This window comes from Corythoichthys intestinalis, chromosome 20 (genome assembly GCF_030265065.1).
Source record: "Corythoichthys intestinalis isolate RoL2023-P3 chromosome 20, ASM3026506v1, whole genome shotgun sequence".
Classification (NCBI taxonomy): domain Eukaryota; kingdom Metazoa; phylum Chordata; class Actinopteri; order Syngnathiformes; family Syngnathidae; genus Corythoichthys; species Corythoichthys intestinalis.
The window spans coordinates 28,482,584-28,501,597 of record NC_080414.1 but is presented as its reverse complement, the minus strand read 5'-3'; the positions used below and the strand labels follow the sequence as shown (position 1 = coordinate 28,501,597).

The 19,014-nt window shown below is 36.8% G+C and overlaps 1 protein-coding gene across 4 annotated transcripts in view; it reads right to left on the bottom strand.

Moving 5' to 3' along the window:
- Positions 1-19,014, bottom strand: part of LOC130908563 (NEDD4-like E3 ubiquitin-protein ligase WWP1) — a 56,582-nt gene that overhangs the window by 5,405 nt on the left and 32,163 nt on the right. For 3 of the 4 annotated variants that reach the window (XM_057824118.1, XM_057824116.1, XM_057824117.1), the window contains exons 20-25: positions 18,277-18,417; positions 18,090-18,210; positions 12,757-12,861; positions 12,382-12,478; positions 12,224-12,296; positions 594-4,421 (exon numbers count right to left, since the gene is read on the bottom strand). In XM_057824118.1, the coding sequence (XP_057680101.1) occupies positions 4,322-4,421; positions 12,224-12,296; positions 12,382-12,478; positions 12,757-12,861; positions 18,090-18,210; positions 18,277-18,417 (637 nt within the window). In that variant the 3' untranslated portion in view covers positions 594-4,321. Of the gene's footprint in view, positions 1-593; positions 4,422-12,223; positions 12,297-12,381; positions 12,479-12,756; positions 12,862-18,089; positions 18,211-18,276; positions 18,418-19,014 lie in introns of those variants that run through there. The other variant, XR_009061615.1, reaches the window with a different exon arrangement.

Here is a 19,014-nt window from a genome sequence, read left to right as displayed (position 1 = left end):
ACTGTGGGTAAATCTTCAATAAATGCACAAGTTTACATTGAAATTTTAGACAGCTTTCTTATCCCTTCAATTGAAAATATTCCCAAGATGACAATGCATCATGCCACAGAGCTAAAACTTTTAAAGCGTTCCTTGGAGAAAGACTCATCCAGTCAATGTCAAGGCCTGCAAATAGCCCAGATCTCAACCCAATTGAAAACCTGTGGTGGAAATTGAAAAAAAAAAAAAAAAAAAAGGTCCACAGTAAGGCTTTGACCTGCAAGAATGATCTGGCAATTGCAATCAAAGAGAGTTGGCACCAAATTGATGAAGAATACTCATCAAGTCCATGCCTCAGAGACTGCAAGCTGTCATAAAAGCCAGAGGTGGTGCTACTAAATACTAGAGATGTGTTTTGTTATTTGTTTCTCATGATTCCATATTTTTTCCTCAGAATTGCACTTGCTCTATAAAAGTAACATTTACTGACCACCACAGTGTTTTTTATTAATTTCTTTTGGTGTTTCTGAATGCTAAAGAGTTGCACTTTTGAACGAATTCATTATTTTTTCAAGCTTTTTATCAGAGTTTGTTCTACATGATAAAATGTCTGAGTGAGTGTTCGTCCGAGACTGGTGATTCCATACTTTTTGCTAGGGTTGTATTAAGGACAAACGGGAGGTTGACCCGCCTAGCAACAATTGCCAACATCATGAATATTAATGAGCAAAAATGACGTGTTGCTTGCGGTACGCCATTGGCTACTTGCATAGCAAATGTCCGCTAGCTTAAATGATATATAATGCTAATGTTTACTACACTGTTTCTGGTGTGCACAAGTTGCACCCCATACTATCTGGTGCGCACCAGATGTTTTAAATTTATCTTATATCTGTCGATGTCCCTTTTGGGGCGCCGTAGAACTGGACAACGTATGAACAACTAAGCACCAGTTTTATTGGTTGTGGGACGGTTCAAAACACGGGGCGTCCAAATTAGGGTTAGTTATTCAAGTTTAGAGACCAACAACACGATCAAGAATGTCAAAATAGAACTTACGTCCTTCAGTCTTTGTGTGCGGACATCAGAGGAAAGTTTGGACTCCCCCCGTTCTGAACAGTTGATGACTCAGCATGTCATCCCGCCCCAATGGAACATGTCACCATGCACCTGTTTGAATAAGTCACCAGAAAGTGTTTCTCATGGGTACTTTGATGAATCCAAGTGTGTGTGTGTGTGTGTGTGTAAAAGCAAAAATAAGTGGATAAAAAAAATTACACTACTCCTTTGTAAAATATTTAGTTGACAATTTCATTGAAAATGTCCTGGATGCTTATTTTTAAATGTCATTTAGAAGTTTCAACCAGCAATTTTTAACTCATTCACTACCAAAGATGTATAACAATGTTGTTTATGTTGAACTGCTCATAACTAAAGAAGGACAAATGTTAGAAATAAACTTTTTTAATGATGAAAGATGGGAATTATCTTAAGTTAGTTCTGTGTTCATGTAGCTATAGTACATAACAGTTCTTTTTTAGCAGCCCTTTCAATTTTCGTCTTAGTCTTTTGGACGATAATATTCATTAGTCTTAGTCATTTCAAAATGTGTGTAGTTTTTGTTGACAAAAAACTCAAGAATAATTTTGTCTAGTTTTAGTCAACGTGCACTAAAAATGTTTTCATCTATAAAATTATACTCCATAAATAAAGGTGTCCAACTATTTCGAATGAACATTGACACACGAGCACATATTGAAGCATCTACAAGGACAACAACAACTTGTTGATACTACACACTGAGCAGTAAAACAGTACATTATTTTCAATAAATTATACCAACGTGGTCGCCAGGAACTGTATGTTTGAAAAAAAAATGTCAGAATTGTCAGAGAGGATGCGCGCTGTTAGCATTAGCTTAAAGCGAATGGTATGCTACGAGTTACATGATGTGTGTGATGATCACTCAGCACAGATCTTTAAAGGCTAAAACAACATTGTATTTTCTTTCTGGCCAACATAAGAAAAATCTTATCGTGTGTGCAAGGTGGAGTGACTGGAGACTGCACTGGTGAGTCGGAAGGGGGGTCGCAGCACGTCACGAGTGACACAACTAGACACTGCTACGATGCAGGCTAACTACACATTGTTAACGTGTGACGGAAACGATTGCGCATTTTCTTCTCGTTCTCGTCATGTCAGACGAAAAGTGGCATTTGTCTCATTACGTTTTAGTCTCCCGTGACATGTTGTTAGCTCGTTATCTTCTCGTCATCGTCATGAAAAAATTGTTCATTGCAGAAATATTTTTGTTATCGTTGACGAAAATGACATTAGTACACAATAAGGTGATGTCTTGTGACCATTGGTTTTTTTGTCAACAATGACGGTAATGAAAATATATTATTATCGAACAGTTTTTTCATGACGATGTGCTAAAAATGTGTCTTGGGAGACGAAAATGCTCCATAGTTTGCGTCATATATTCACAATGTGTGACATTTTCTTATTGTGCCTGTTTTCAGCCTGCATCGTAGCAGTGTTTGGCTGTGTCACTCATGTCACAGGCTGCCCCCTAAACAAACTCAATGGTATCCTCTCCAGGCTTGCTTGTTTTGAAACGCACGGTAATCTTTGATTTCTTTGCAAGAGAGCATATGCAATGTTGCTATAGTTTTTAAACGTCTGTGATCATCACACACTAAATATAACTCATACTAGCGTAGCGTTCACAATCACATTAGCATAAACTTTAGCATGGTGAGCGTCTGCTTAAACTCTCGGACAACTTTTTTATACATACAATTCCTGGCGTCCAGGCAGAGGTGGGTAGAGTAGCCAAAAATTTTACTCGAGTAGCTTTACTTCAAAGTAAAATTACTTAAGCGTAAAAGCAGTCATCCAAAAAAATGCACTCAAGTACAAGTAAAAACGTATGTTTAAAGGAATACCCAAGTAATGAGTAACATTGAGTAGCCCAACTGCTTCTGATGTTTGATTTAAAAAAAAAAAAAAAAAAAAATTCTCAACACAAAGTTATATAAATATATGAACTGCTATTATTAAACTGTACAATAACCTATTAGATAACTGCATTGAGCCAAAGAAATAAATAAAAAATTATTCAACTCCGCCGAGAAAAAAAATCTGCAGAAGTGAAGCATCATTCGTCAAAAGATCATGGAGGCCCTCTATTGGAGAAAATAGTTCCTAGTTTGAATAGTTTAATTGTGAATAGTGCCTTCATAGTTGCTGTTATAAAATTATGAGGATCATACCTCTGAATTTCCATGGTCAATGGTGCCAATTAAAATTTGGGAGAGAGGTTAAAATCCACGCTTTCGAGTCATATTGAGGGCAGTGTTCTATGTCAAATACTTTTATTTTTTACGGTGCTTTAAAGACACCACGTAATTGAAGAGGGCAGCATGATCATAGAACGGCAAGCTTGGGTCTGGTATAATGGAGTAGTATAGCCCAAAGTAGCGGAGTAATAGTAGCAGTTCTTCACAAATCTACTCAAGTAAATGTAACTGAGTAAATGTAACGCGCTACTACCCACCTCTGCGTTCAGGAAGGTATAATTCATTAAAAATAATGTATTGTTTGTCTGAGTGTTCATTATGATCCCAGAGTTGGTGTTGGCCTTGAAAACCTTATATACTCATTTATTTTTGGATTTTGAAACGACTAAAACTATGACATATTTTCGTCCAATAGACAGACAAAAGTTGAAAAGGGCTGCCACAAACAACACTGCTTGTGACATGATGTTTGGTAGCGAATGAGTTAGTTTGTTCCATAACATGATTTTAGTTTCTTACAAAATTGTACAGGTATTTTTTTTAATCATTTTTTAAAACAAACAAACATATTTTACAAGGCATGTTGGCTTTTTCTATCCACTGCTTCTTGGGGAATGAGATGTTGTTGGTTTAAAGGATTTCAGGCACCAGACTGCAAACTACTACTCAAAAGCTCTATAGAACTAGAGCTTCAAAAGAAGATTGCGTTACACGATAAAATCCTGTCCAAAAACACTAAGTCTTTTCACGAAAGCGGTCAGGAGGAGAGGGAGTTTATCTTCAAAAGATGTTTTTTTTTTTGGGAAACAGAAGATCTAAAAGGTAGGGAGGCTTGCATATTTCTTGATGGAGGTTTCATATATTAAAGGTCTGGTAAGATAGTTTGCGGCAAGAAGGATGCTGCAAATTAAGATTTGGTTAAAAATGATGAAATAGCTTATATACATTGGTGGTTATCTTGTGCAATTATTTGATTGATTTCAGTCGAACAATCAGTGATGAGGAGAAGGAGGGAAAACTTGAGAGGAGCGCAGCGTCTATTCTTGTCCAAATCCTTCCGTTTCCTCGATGGCGAAGAGGAGTTTCTCTTTGAGCTGCTCGAAGCTTTTGTAAGGGGGGAGGTCCAGACGGTTGAAGCTGGAGACAAACAAGAGGGCATCTGAGGTTCCTAATGTTTGAAAATGGATGGACTTCACTGCAAATTTATGACATTTTAATCACATTATTTTTTATTAAATCTAGTCAAATAGTTTTCTCCATCTTATTTTGACTATTAAAGACTAGTTAACAGCGTCAGATTATTTCACTTACTTCAAGTAAATATTACCATTTGTTCTTATTGAGCCCATACGTCTAAAAAGTTTTCACCCCCAAAAAATTTCTCCAAAATCACGAAAAATTTACTTTCAAATAATGTTTTGAACTGCTCTTGAATTCAGAACATTTGACATTTTAAAGCTTTTTTTTTTTTTTTTAAAGATTAAATATACTAATTAATTGCTTAAAATAAGTCTTGCTTATTTTTAGCTAGCTATTGTTCTTATTTCAAGAAATCTGAGTAAAATTTACTTGAAGCATTGATTTCATTTATTTCTAGTAGATTTACGCAGAAAACGAGGGAATTTAACGAGTTTTAGGGAGGTTCCCCCCCCACGATAGTATTGCGAGCATTGCGGCAGTACATTTCGTAATATTACGACTTCATTCTCGTAATATTAATTTTTTTTGTCAAGGTATTACAAGATTAAAGTCTTATGTATTATAATGCGTAGCGCTGCGTCTAGCTTATTCTCAAAATATTACGCAAAGTTACTCGTAAGACAGTGTGAACAAAAAAAAAGGAACTTTTTAACAATGCAATAAAAGCAAGAGTGATGGTAATTTTTCACCTAAATCAAGAAAATTTTGCTTTCAGTTTCAAATAATGTTTTCAACAATATCTATTCTTAAATTAATATTTCTTACAAACAAGCTTAAAAAAAAAAAAAAAATTATGAAAAAAAAAAAAAGCTGAAAATAAGCTTATTTCAAGAAATCTGAGTAAAATTTACTTGAAGCGCAATTAAAACCCCAAAACAGGTCAAAATTAAATAAAACCAACATTTTGAAATAAATACTCTGATGAATGACAAATTGTGCAATATGGCCCTTAAATTGTAAAATTAGGTAATATTAGGAAAAAGATTTTACAAGATAAAAGGCATTTTTCACAAATTATTTTTTTTTATTATTTCATAATGCCATTTTCCACAATAGCCTTTTTATTACAAAATGCTTTCCAGCACAATGAGATTTTACATGATGAAAAGCATTTTTTCACAGTCAGTTTTTTTCATAACGCTTTTCCACAATGCCCTTTTCATTTCATAATGTCCTTTTGCAGCACAATGAAATGTGTGCTGTCAATCAAAAACATTAGGCGGAGTCAGTTAAGTGATTGGCTGGATGGGTCGTGGAATCTTGCTAGCTGCGCTAGCATTTGGTAGCGCCTATAGGTAAACTTCCAGAACGCATCTAATCAAAAACACACTGCTACTGAAATCCTCGCTCAGGCTGAGGTAAAAAGACGATCCAACCGGTTCAAAACTTCTCCGAGTAACTCTGAAAGTGGCCCGCTGTTAGCCAGACTCCACAACCATCCAGCTAATCACTTAACTGACTCCACCTCATGCATTTGATTAACACACACTTCATTGTTGTGGAACCTGACATTATAAAATAAAAAGGCCATTGTGGAAACAGACATTATGAAAAAAAATGACGTGTGAAAAATGCTTTTATCTTGGAAAGGGTATTGTGGTGAAAGGGATTATGAAATTTTTATATCGTACTTTGTGAAAAATGCTTTTTGTCTTGTAAAATGTCACTGTGCTAAAAAATGACATTATGAAATAAAAAGGCTACTGTGGAAAAGGGATTATAAAATTTAAAAAAAAACACTGAAAAACACTTGATCTTTTAAAATTTTCATTAAAATATTACCTTATTTTACAATTTAAGGGCCATATTACACAATTTGTTATTATCAAAGGGTCTTTTTTTTTCTCCCAAAATATTGTTTTTATTTATTTCATTTTGACTCTTTCGGGGTTCCATAAAGCACTGGCAGATAATTTGACATATTTCTGTAGATTTACACTGAAAACAAGGGAATTAAACTAGTTTTAAGGAGGTGTGTTTTTGCAGTGCATTTAAATATTTTTGCTCATTCAGCCATGCCAGCCACATACAGTGCTGGCCAAAAGTATTGGCACCCCTACAATTCTGTCAGGTAATGCTCAATTTCTCCCAGAAAATGATTGCAATTACAAATGCTTTGGGAGTAAAATCTTCATTTATGCTGCTTGCAATGAAAAAACACAAGAGACAATAGAGAAAAAAACAAAATCATTATCATTTTACACAAAACTCCAAAAATGGGCCAGACAAAAGTATTGGCACCCTTTGAAAAATCATGTAATGTTTCTATAATTTCTGTGATGAACAGTATCTGTTACTTACCTGTGGCACATAACAGGTGGTGACAATAATTAAATCAGACTTGCAGCCAGTTAAAATGGATTAAAGTTGACTCAACCTCTGTCCTGTGTCCTTGTGTGTACCACATTGAGGATAGAGAAAAGAAACAAGACCAAACAACTGTCTGAGGACTTGAGAAGCAAAATTGTGAGGAAGCATGGGCAATCTCAAATCTACAAGTCCATCTCCAAAGACCTGAATGTTCCTGTGTCTACTGTGCACAGTGTCATTAAGAAGTGTAAAGCCCATGGCACTGGCTAACCTCACAAGATGTGGACGGAAAGGAAAAATTGACGAGAGATTTCAATGAAAGATTGTGCGGATGGTAGATAAACAACCTCCACTAACAGCCAAACAAGTTCAAGCTGTCCTACAGACTGAGGCGTCTGACTGAAAAGGGACTCTATGGTAGGATACCCAGCAAGACCCCACTTGTGACCTAGAGACATAAAAAAGCCAGGCTGGAGTTTGCCAAAACTTACCAGACAAAGCCAAAAACGTATTGGAAGAATGTTCTCTGTCAGATGAGACAAATGAATAGCTTTTAGGGAAAAGGCATCAACATAGAGTTTACAGGGGAAAAAAACGAGGCCTTCAAAGAAAACACGGTTCCCACAGTCAAACATGGCAGAGGTTCCCTGATGTTTTAGGGTTGCTTTACTGCCTCTGGCACTGGACTGCTTGACCGTGTGCATGGCATTATGAAGTCCGAAGACTACCAACAAATTTTGCTGCATAATATAGAGCCCAGTGTAAGAAAGCTGGGTCTCCCTCAGAGGTCGTGGGTCTTCCATTACCCTAAACACATTTCAAAAAGCACTATGAAATGGTTTGAGAGAAAGCACTGGAGACTTCTAAAGTGGCCAGCAATGAGTCCAGACCTAAATCACCATAGAACACCTGTGGATAGAGTTGACAATGGCAGTTTTGAGAGGGCCCCGTCAAATCTCAGAGACCTGGAGCAGTTGGCCAAAAAAGAATGGTCTAAAATTTCAGCAGAGCATTGTAAGAAACTCATTGATGGATACTGAAAGCGGTTGTTCGCAGTTATTTTGTCTAAAGGTTGTGCTACCAAGTATTAGGCTGAGGGTGCCAATACTTTTGTCCGGCCCATTTTTTGGAGTTCTGTGTTAAATTATAATGATTTAATTTTTTAAGTTCTCTTTTGTGTTTTTTCATTGCAAACAAAATAAGTGAAGATATTAATACCAAAGCATTTGTAATTGCACTCTCTGGGAGAAATTGAGCATTATCTGACTGAATTGCAGAGGTGCCAATACTTCTGGCCAGCACTGTATAAGGACTGACAGAACAATAAAATGCTATTTTCTTGGATTGTAGAAGGTAGGAGAGAACGGGATTGGTTGTCACACAATAACTCGACCACCAGAATAACAGTCATGAAATGATCAGAATTGCAGCAATTATAATCTTAAGTGTAATTGTGTAGTTATCTTTTATCAAGGTGAATTATAGAATTTTCAGATATTCCCTGTTCTTTTTTTTTGGGCTTTTACACAATAAGTTTCTAGTTATGAATGTGTTAGGATTAAGATGTATGAGGACAAAGGCAGTTTTCATTCATATTGTAGCTAGTCAGTTACTTGCTAGCTGCTAGTTTAGCCAAAAACATGAGTTGGGGTTGGTTGTCAGAATTTGGATGGGGATAGTTGTCACATCATTAACAGTATCTACTGTATATTGATAGTATCACATATAGATAGTAACAGTATCTATAGACCCTACCCACCGACGTCACAAAACCACGTGCTCGCTGTGTGGTTCCGCCCACTTGTCCGTCATTTTGTCTCTGTATTAGCATTGTTTTCAATTGATCGAGGAATTTAAAATGCATTTCATGGAAGACCCGGTGTTTTCTGATGCCGTAAACTCACTGGATGTGTTGCATAAAAGGCGTTATGTGGAAAAGCTTCGTTCTATACAGTCGCCAGATCCATATTTGATGCCCAAATCGATGTTTTTCGACCCACTGTCTTCGCCCTGTCTGCCTGACATCTGCTACGCTGATATTTACAATTATCTTGTCCACACAAAATCAGCCTATTCCCACGAAAATTTGAAAAACTTCAAGAGCTTGGAGGCTTATAAATACTTCGTTGCTGGTTGGGTGAAACAGGTCCTCGTTCGGCAGGAATCTATCTTGTGCTTGGAAAGGTGAGTTACGAAATTTTCAATTCAAAATCTTTTGTTATTGCTAACATCCACTGTCAAGTCTAATGTATTTCATGTCGTTTGTCAATGGAGTTAAGGCTTTTAATGTTTATATGGTTTAGCAATGATCTTAATTGTGGTTATTTGTCAGCCCCGTAGACGAGGCCAGTTTCTTTCACTTGGTACCAGCTAAATATTATTCAAAAAATAACGATGGTGGAAGAAAGGGAAGTCACAAACATCTTGAATTTGAAACTATGTCGTACTACGTCGTATGTTGTCGGCGATTAGCCTCGCAATGATCTTAATTGTGGTTATTTGTCAGCCCAAAACCCTCTAAGTATATCTTAAATGCATCTTACCGGATATAAAATGACTACTACATAGTCTGTGGTGATTTTTTGGTGCCCAGTTTTCACGTCGAATTGCAGCCGTCCATTTCGCTCTCCTCTTTGGATCCCTCGGAATACGGTAAAACTTCAAGTCTCTCCTTCCATCTTCTCTGTTAGTGCAACCAACAGCCACACACGCCTTCACCATTTTGATTATTAATGTTAAGGAGCAGAAAAACACGCCGTAAATAGGAGAAATGTACGTAGCCGTAACAGGTTAACACTGTTTTGACGGACAAGTGGGCGGTACCATTCAGGAGAGCGGAGCTGTGACGTCACGTGGGTAGGGTCTATACATATCCTTATCAGTATTCCAAGTATTTTTATTGTCACTGTAAAGGGCAAAGTGAAACTGTTTTCTAGCAGCTCACTGTTGTGTACATTGTATAAATAAAATTTTAAAACTACCCTCTAGAAAATAAAAAAACAACCTTGCAGAAAATAAATAATTTAAGGCTGCTAAACACTACAGTGTGCGGGCAGATACTACATATATCATCATTGTGTTTCACAAGATACTGATTTTCAGTTCTGGACTCAATTTTTTGTTGAATAACTCTAAATGAGTTCTTGAGTGTGATGAGTTTTTCTTTTCAAACACTAACCTGAAAAATTGATGTGCTCAGTTATACTGAAACATGTTCTAATTTAATGGTAACATTATATTATTGTTGATGTTCCTTATTTATTAAGATAATTATACAAGTAGTCCCCAGGTTACGACGTACCCGACTTAGATAATTCCGATTTTATGATGCCGGAGTCTCGTTTTTTTTTTTTTTTTTTTAAATAATGATGACTTTCGGTTTGTGATGCATACTTTTATTTTGGTGCAAGAAGCGTAGAGCAGGTAGTACTAATAGCACACGAGTAAGAGTGCATATACACACGAAGAATAACGTATTTGCGCACACACGAGGAAGAGCGCATTTGCTCCCACGAAGAAGTCGCGCAGCTGAGTGAGAGAGAGGGGACAGATTACAGCTGCAAGCCTGCGCTCACACTTGTTGCTTGTGAACCATCCACAGAGGCATCACCTGTATATAACACCGTTTGTACCATTTATTGAGCAATTTCAATGGTGGCCGAATATTTGGGGTGAGTTTATGTGACTGTTTTTGATGATGTGCGGATGCTAACTGATACATGCTAATCGTTTGTGTGGATTCTTATAGCTGTATCAGCATCTAGTTATAAACAAATTTGAATTGCTGTTATTGAAGCTGAAACTGATTTAATTTCATTTTTATTTTAGTTTCATTCCGCAAGTGTTGATGTCATGAGCAGCTGAATAAAGCTACACGGATGTCTGACAACGTCATTTCGGAGCTTAGCTCGCTGTCTAGCTAGGACTTAGCTCAAACATCTTGGCGAGGACGGTACAATCACGTATAATACATGTTTTTTGGATAGTTATTTTGAGATTTAGGGAATATTTAGGGGAACCTAAAGGGTTAGTTCCGATTTACGTGGAAATTCGGGTTACATCGCCAGCGTAGGAATGGAACTCATTCGTAACTTGGGGACTACGTGTATGTATATATATATATTATATATATATATATACACATTATATTATGTATATATAGGATATACTGTATGTATATATTTTCCCCAAGTGGAAGCTTCCATGATCCTAATAAATTTAATAATTAAAAAAATATATATACATATATATATATATATTTATTAAAAACCAGGGCTGTCAAATTTATCGTGTTAACAGGAATGAATTTTTTTAATTAATCATGTTAAAATATTTAACGCAATTAACGCATGCACGGGACGACCCATTCACGCATTATCGCAAACAGTACAATGGCGCTGTTTTACTTATATTCAGTGCTAAGAGGCAGCATCAAGTGAGTGGAGTAGATACAGGCATTCAGTGCAGCCGTGGTTATACTTGACACCTCTCCCACAATAACTATAGATAGTGTGGGAATCGAGGTGGGGAAGACTGATAGAAGTTGACCTTTTCCTTAACACCATATATTGCACACAACGCAAAGAAAATATAGCATTTGCGGGCACCACACACAGTCATGGTTGCACCACTTCCCATCATGCATTTGGGCAGAAGTTAAATCGCTACAGTATCATTAACTGAAAGCTCAACAAATACACTAGATGGCAATATTTAGTCACAATATACAAACTCACATTTATCCTTTAAGAATTACAAGTCTTTCTATCCGTGGATCCCTTTCACAAAAAGAATGTTAATAATGTTAATGCCATCTTGTGGATTTATTGTTATAATAAACAAATACAGTACTTATGTACAGTATGTTGAAGGTATATATCCGTCTTATCTTTCCATTCCAACAATAATTTACAGAACAATATGGCATATTTTAGAGATGGTTTGACTTGCGATTAATTACGATTAATTATTTTTAAGCTGTGATTAACTTGATTAAAAATGTTAATCGTTTGACAGCCCTATTAAAAACAAAACAACTTAAAATTCATTCAGAAATTTGTCATCAATTTCAAGAAAATCCCCTTTAAATAATAAGAGTGGCAAAAAGACAAAAGAGTCAGGGTGTCTTAGATAAAAAAATAATGTAAAAATGAATATATTAAAAATTGAAAAAGAAGTTAAATCTTAGATATTAGGGATCCCTATAATAAAGGAATAACTATTCTAAGATGTGCTGATGGTAAGATATTCATGTAAAAATTGTACCACCAACCCCGTTTGGCAAGTGCAAGTTAAAATAATGTAAGAAATATAACTCAAGTGAACATAAAAAGCAGTTTTTCACTCATTCACTGCAAACGAACAAATATATGGGAGAACAGGTTTGATTTCGAATGCAAAGAACAACATGAAATTCCAATGCATCCTACCATGTGTGGCTCCTGGGAAGCCATGTTTCCTTCCCAACCTTCTCAATGCAGAACTTCTGAGGCCCGTTACTTCCTACAGTGGCAAACAAGGCCAAAAGTGTGAGGCAGTGAAAAAAATAAAACATGCCAAAACTTTGCAAGGCCCATCTTTCGCTGACCCATGAGCTCAGCGAAGCCGCCCAGAGGGAGCCGGCAGGTCCCAGTGACGAACTGCATGAGGCGCAGACGCACTTCATTATCCACTTCTTTCACCAGCTGCGGGGGAGGAAAGAATGAACAACGCACAACCGTCAGTACAGTTTCTAGGGTTCGCAATTTTCCAAGTCAGCTACATTTCATATTGAACCCGAGTTAAATCACAGCAACGCAATTCTGATGTCTGGCACTACGCCTGAGCAGATGAGTGACGACATTTGCTTGCGGAGGAATTTTGTTGTGTGAAGCTTAGCTTTTGTCAGCCAATCATATATTAAGTGTCAGAAAAATATGCTTCCATTCATCTGGATGGCATATGTTGGCACAGTAGACTTTACCTGCCAGAACCAGATGATCTGCTTACTGTTCCTTGTATAATGGCGATACACTGTATTCCTTTGCCAGTCCTGCAAGTCCACTTCTTGCATGCCACATAGCATCACCTGGATCACACACATACAGTACAGAAATCATAACACGCACATTCATAACTAGAGGTGGGAATCTTGGGGCATAACGATTCGACTACGATTCAGAGGCTACAGTTCGATTATGAATCGATAATTGAAGCCCCCCGCCAGCTATTAGCTGCTTTTAATATTTTGTACATTAATTACAAAGATTGTACAAAAATCCTCTCAGGCTTAAATAAACTACTATTTCAGTATCAAGTTACAGGCATGAAAATGGGTCAGGGGTTAAAAACGTTACAAGGGTGTGGGGAAAATATGTTACGGTAGTGCTGTCTCAAACGACTAATTTTCTCCCAATAAGTCAGCAGACTTTTTATGATTAGTCGACCAATAAAAAAAAAATATATATATGTATATTAACAATTTAGCAATCAAATTTTTGTTGACGCTCATTAATTCACAAAAACATTTAGTAACACTAAAATTCTTTGTTAAAAGTACAAATGAACATGTAAATAACAATAATTAAACACACATAAACAATGAGGTCAAATGTTGATAGCATTTACCAGTGCAAAAGAATGGAATGTAAACTGATTCAGAACACTGACTTCGCCTTTCCAACATTAATCAAAACAATTCTTAAAAACAAAATCTAGCATTATTATTAAGGTTGTTCCGATCATGTTTTTTTTTGCTCCCGATCCGATCAAGATCGTTTTAGTTTGAGTATTTGCCGATCCCGATATTTCCCGATCCGATTGCTTTTTTTTGCTCCCGATTCAATTCCAATCATTCCCGATAATTTTTCCTGATCATATACATTTTGGCAATGCATTAAGAAAAAAATGAATAAAACTCAGACGAATATATACATTCAACATACAGTACATAAGTACTGTATTTGTTTATTATGACAATAAATCCTCAAGATGGCATTTACATTATTAACATTCTTTCTGTGAGAGGGATCCACGCATAGAAGGACTTGTGACATTGTATATTGTCACTAAATATTGCCATCTACTGTATTTGTTGAGCTTTCAGTAAATGATACTGTGGCCATCCCAAATGCATGATGGGAAGTGGGACCATGACTGTGCAACGTGCTACCAATTGGTATATCTTCTCTGCGTTGGGAGATAACATAAGGTGTTAAGACAATGATCAAATGCCACCTTACTTCCCCACATTGCTTCCCATGATATTTCTAATCATGGGGAGAGGGATTGCAAGGCTTTAGCCAATTAATAAAAGGCACCAAAGGCTGCGAACGTTCACTCTACTCAACTTGCGCTGCCTTTTATCTCTCTATATAAGTAAAACGGTGTCATTACAGATTGAGCGCGACAATGAGTGAGAAGGTCATGCAGCGCATGCATTAATTGCGTTAAATATTTTAACTAGGACTGTCAAACGATTAAAATTTTTAATTGAGTAAATTACATCTTAAAAATTAGTTTATCGTATGCATAGCTATTTTGATATGGAATGCCAGTTCATGTTGCATTGTTGTTTAACTGTGTGTCAGAATAGGGCCTCATTACTATAGACTAAAGTGCTTTTCTTTTTGCGAACATTATTTTTTTTTTTGGAGAGATAGGAATATTATTTTTGTTGTGCTTTAACTAAACGATACTTATGTTTGTTGTGAAGGAGTTGCTGAAGCTTATGCCAATAAACGGCGCGGTCCAAAGAACGCATGTGTCCACTCGCCTTTACTGTATAACATACAGTATATCTTTACATATCTTATCCAAAATACAACAAGAGACTCATAATTGCCACTAAAAGAAAGTAAACTTACTGAAATATGTGTGGGGCACAAATAGCAATTTGCATTGCACTGTGAATACAGCATAAACGTCTCACAACTACTAATTCTCCCACGTTTAGAAGAAATAACATGAGTATGGAATGGCGCTGCCCCCAAGCGGCCGGTGGCATTCTCTTCACTCTTATTGTCCATAAACGGCCTCATTGTGATCTGTTTGAGGCAATGTGCGAGCGAGTCATTCAGTGCATGCGTTAATTGCGTCAAATATTTTAACGTGATAAATTTAAAAAATTAACGCCCGTTAACGTGATAATTTTGACAGCCCCAATTTTAACGTGACACGTTTTTTAAAAAATTCATTGCCGCCGTTATCGGGATAAATTTGATAACCCTACCTTAAGCCTAAACTAAAGACTCTAGATGAGTGTAACATATTATGTCTGTGACGTTAAATACAATTAGAAAACGATTTAATTAAAATATATCTATATATACAGTATATTAAAAAAAGGCATGGCCGATATTTTTTTGCCGATTCTGATACTTTGAAAATGACATGATCGGACCCGATCGATCGGTATCAACATCTCTAATTATTATTATAGTATACTACTATATATAATAGTATTAATTATAATATTCATTGCCAATCATATTTTTCAAAAGGGGTATCATTTTAAAGCTATTCTTAGTGTGGAATCTGAATTCTGTAGTATTATAGTATTTACATATAATAGTATTGATTCTGAAGTATGTGGGATTAACTCCAGAAATCGTTATTTATATGAACGTGACATACTTTTATTTTGAAATGTTCACCGGAAGTCATTGCTTGTGGTGTCACTCATAGATTTTTTTTTTTCGTTTGAAAATGCTGTTAGCCAGCGATTTTTAACGTTTGAAGTGTCACCTTTTAACCCCAAGCTTACGTTTCGGAGAAGACTGCCAATGTTTTATAGCAGGCTAAAGTAGGTTGTCTCTTTTTACCCATTAGTCTCAATGTGGCAATGCTAACGTTTACAGTGTTTAATATACATGCGTTTCCTCATTTTTTATGTCCGAACTGTAATCCTTCGGCGTGTTGATTACCAATAAACATCTGTGAAATGAAATGGAGTCTCATATGTCATCTACACGCATGTGTGCCGAGTGCACCCAGCACGCAGGCACGCAATGATAAAACCTTGAAATAGCCTTGAAAAATATCACCCTCATTTTTAATTACCTTGCGACAAATGGACTCATTGCATATCGCGACAGGCTTAGCAACTTCAATAAAACATGTAGTTAGTTAGTTACATGGAATTACGACCCCCATCCCCTTAAAAATTTTCTCCACGGATTTACACAATTCACATACGTCACCCTTTTTTACTTTAAAACGGCGAATTTCGCCGAAAGGTGAGTGATTTTCATGCCTGAAGTTGGAGTAATTTTCAGCGATTAATTACGATTAATTAATTTTTAAGCTGTGATTAATTAAATTAAAAGTTTTAATTGTTTGACAGCCCGAATTCAACCCTTACTTTTCGAGGCTGTGGTCATAAAGTTAATATGAGAAACTTAAAACTGTTCAATGTTGCAACTGTTCAATTTGCACATTAGATATTTTTTTTAAAAGTCTGAGCCAATGTTACTTATTTTTATTTTGTTTTTCAAAATATCTACATTTCAGAATATTGTAGTTTCTATTTTTGAGCAGAATTCTAGCTTCGTATAGGCCAGTGCTTCTCAATTATTTTCTGTTACGCCCCCCCAAGGAAGACGTAAATGTTTCGCGCCCCCCCCCAACTCTCTGCCGCCACTGTAACTAGTATCATTCGTCTATATTACTATTATAAGTACGCCTCAGCCTAACATTGTGTCCTTTTTTTCTATTAAAGAAAAAAAGTAACATAGATCAACTTATAATAAAGTATAACTTTTTTAACATTGTGTTGCTTGTAACAGAAAAGACAATTTGCCTGAAGTTAAAAAAAAAAAAAAAAAAAAAAAGTCACATCCAAACTGTAAAAATACACTCAAGGTACATTTTTGACCATTTGATACTGAAAAATAAAATGTAATAAAATCAGTAAATAATAACAAATTCAAATTGATTAGAAACATTTACTCTTCAGGACAACATGCCAAAAAATTTGACCGAAAAAAAACAAAACTGAATAGAAGGGGGGGAAAAGGTCTCTGGACAGAAGGAAAGTTTTTATTTTCGCTGATTCACCACAGTGCTCACTGGTTTACTGATATAACACTGACAAAGCGGGACGATTGTGACAATTGGCAATATTCGGCACATTTTCGCTGAAAAACGTGGCGTCTTAACTGATTTGGCTTCTCCGCTATAATCATTTTTAGACTCAGTAAACAGTGGTCTTTCCTCATTTCCCACTATATTAAAAGTCAAAGGCAAACGGCCCGAAAAAAGCGCATTCTCGGCGGCCGAGGGAGAACCGTAGGTGAGGGCGGTGGTCGTGACGATCCCAAGCCGAAAACAGCACTTCTCGGCCGGACACGTGAGAAAGACAGTGGGTCGCTGCGTGAGTCCAGCTCTGCATGAGTCTCTTCCGTGTGCTCTTGCTTACTTCAAAAATACTGCACGCACTTTGAAAATGAGAGCGCCACTGCCACCCACGGAGTGGATGTGCAAGTACACTTTATTCTAGTACGGCAAAAAAAAAAAAAAAAAAAAAAAAAGCATGTTCCCCGAGGTCACTCGCGCCCCCCCCTGGCATCGCTCTGCGCCCCCCTGGGGGGGCGCGCCCCACCATTTGAGAAGTACTGGTATAGGCTAATGTTGCTATTGTTGAAAGCACAAAAGTGTGTAATAAACAACACATTTATATTTTGCATTTTGCTTTCTTACTGTACCGAAAATGAACCGAACCGTGACCTCAAAACCGAGGTACGTACCGAACCGAGATTTTTGTGTACCGTTACACCCCTAGTATAAATATGTATGTATCGATCATCGTTATCATGAGCTTTGGATCGCAAATCATATCGTGAAGTACTAACTGCTGGTAATCCAAGTCATTTTACAAGGAAAAAAAGGGCAAAACTAGTACCACACAGTTCATTGTATTTAATCTAATTACTCAAGTGAAAAGAGTAACTCATATGTTTCCGTTTTCACAAATGTTGTGTACAAAGGTCACGCATTTGTTTGTAGTATTGACCGAGACTATGGATAGTTACAATGTTATAATAATGATGGAAATTTTGATGGTTTCAAAACAGTTGTTTAATGTTCACATGGATCACAAATGCTTCTCAGGAATCTCAAAAAACCGTGACGAATCCTTACGGGAATGTGAAGGAGTTACAAATGAAAATCAATCCCTTTAATCATAATAAACGTCTTACCAAAAATCCAAATATTCAGTGAGAATATAAACAATTATAGAAATATAGTGAATGCCACCAAAGAATTTTCCCGGTGTATGTGTCCCACCACAATCAACGAAGAGCAAATTCTGCTTACCTCAAGCTCCTTTTCATCGAAATACTGAAGCCACTGAAGTGGAACTACCTCATTAAAACCATCCAGGAAAGCTTTGGTTTGACCTTCAACTCCACGGGAGAACCTCCACTCTGCCATTAAACTGCAAACCACACAAAACATTAAAACGTTGCATATGCTAAACGCTAATCACTTCAAGTGCCCGAACCTAATGTACTCCTCCTTGTTTTCCTCTGTGACTAGAACGTTGGTGCCATCAGGTTTGAGGTCGTGCGATGTGATTTTGCCTAAGATCTCCATGTCCACTGAGAAATACATCTCCAAACCACACTCCTCAATGTTGTTGTCCCTAAGAAGAAACAAATCATTTTACATACAGTGGTAGGAAAAAGTATCTGAACCATTTCAAATTTCTCACATTTCTGCATAAAATCACCATCAAATGTGAGCTGATCTTTGTCAAAATCGCACAGATGAAAAAAACAGTGTCTGCTTCAAGTACCGTAATTTCTACTACTACACTACTACTACTACTACTACAAGCCGCTACTATTTTCCCCTCATTTTGAATCCTACGACGTGTGCAATGATGCGGACAATTTATACATTATCGCAAGGCCGCCAGGGGCACTCGAGCATAAAATGTAAGAGTGAGACACATGGAATATAGGCGTCGTGGCAGACGCTAGTTTGCACTATTACCGGTAATTTACCTTTGAGCATGAATAAAAGTAGCAGACCCCATCTTTGTGCATGATTAAAATTAGCAGTCCTGCATCATGGAAAATGCTAGAAGAAATACATATGACACAGCTTTTAAGTTAAAAGCAACTGAAGTGGCTGATCAAGTAGGAAACAGCTGCTGCACATAAGCAGCCATCAAGAAGACAAACTCCATTCCAACTGTGATTCCTGGGGGCACAACAAAGTGTCTGCAGCAACTTGA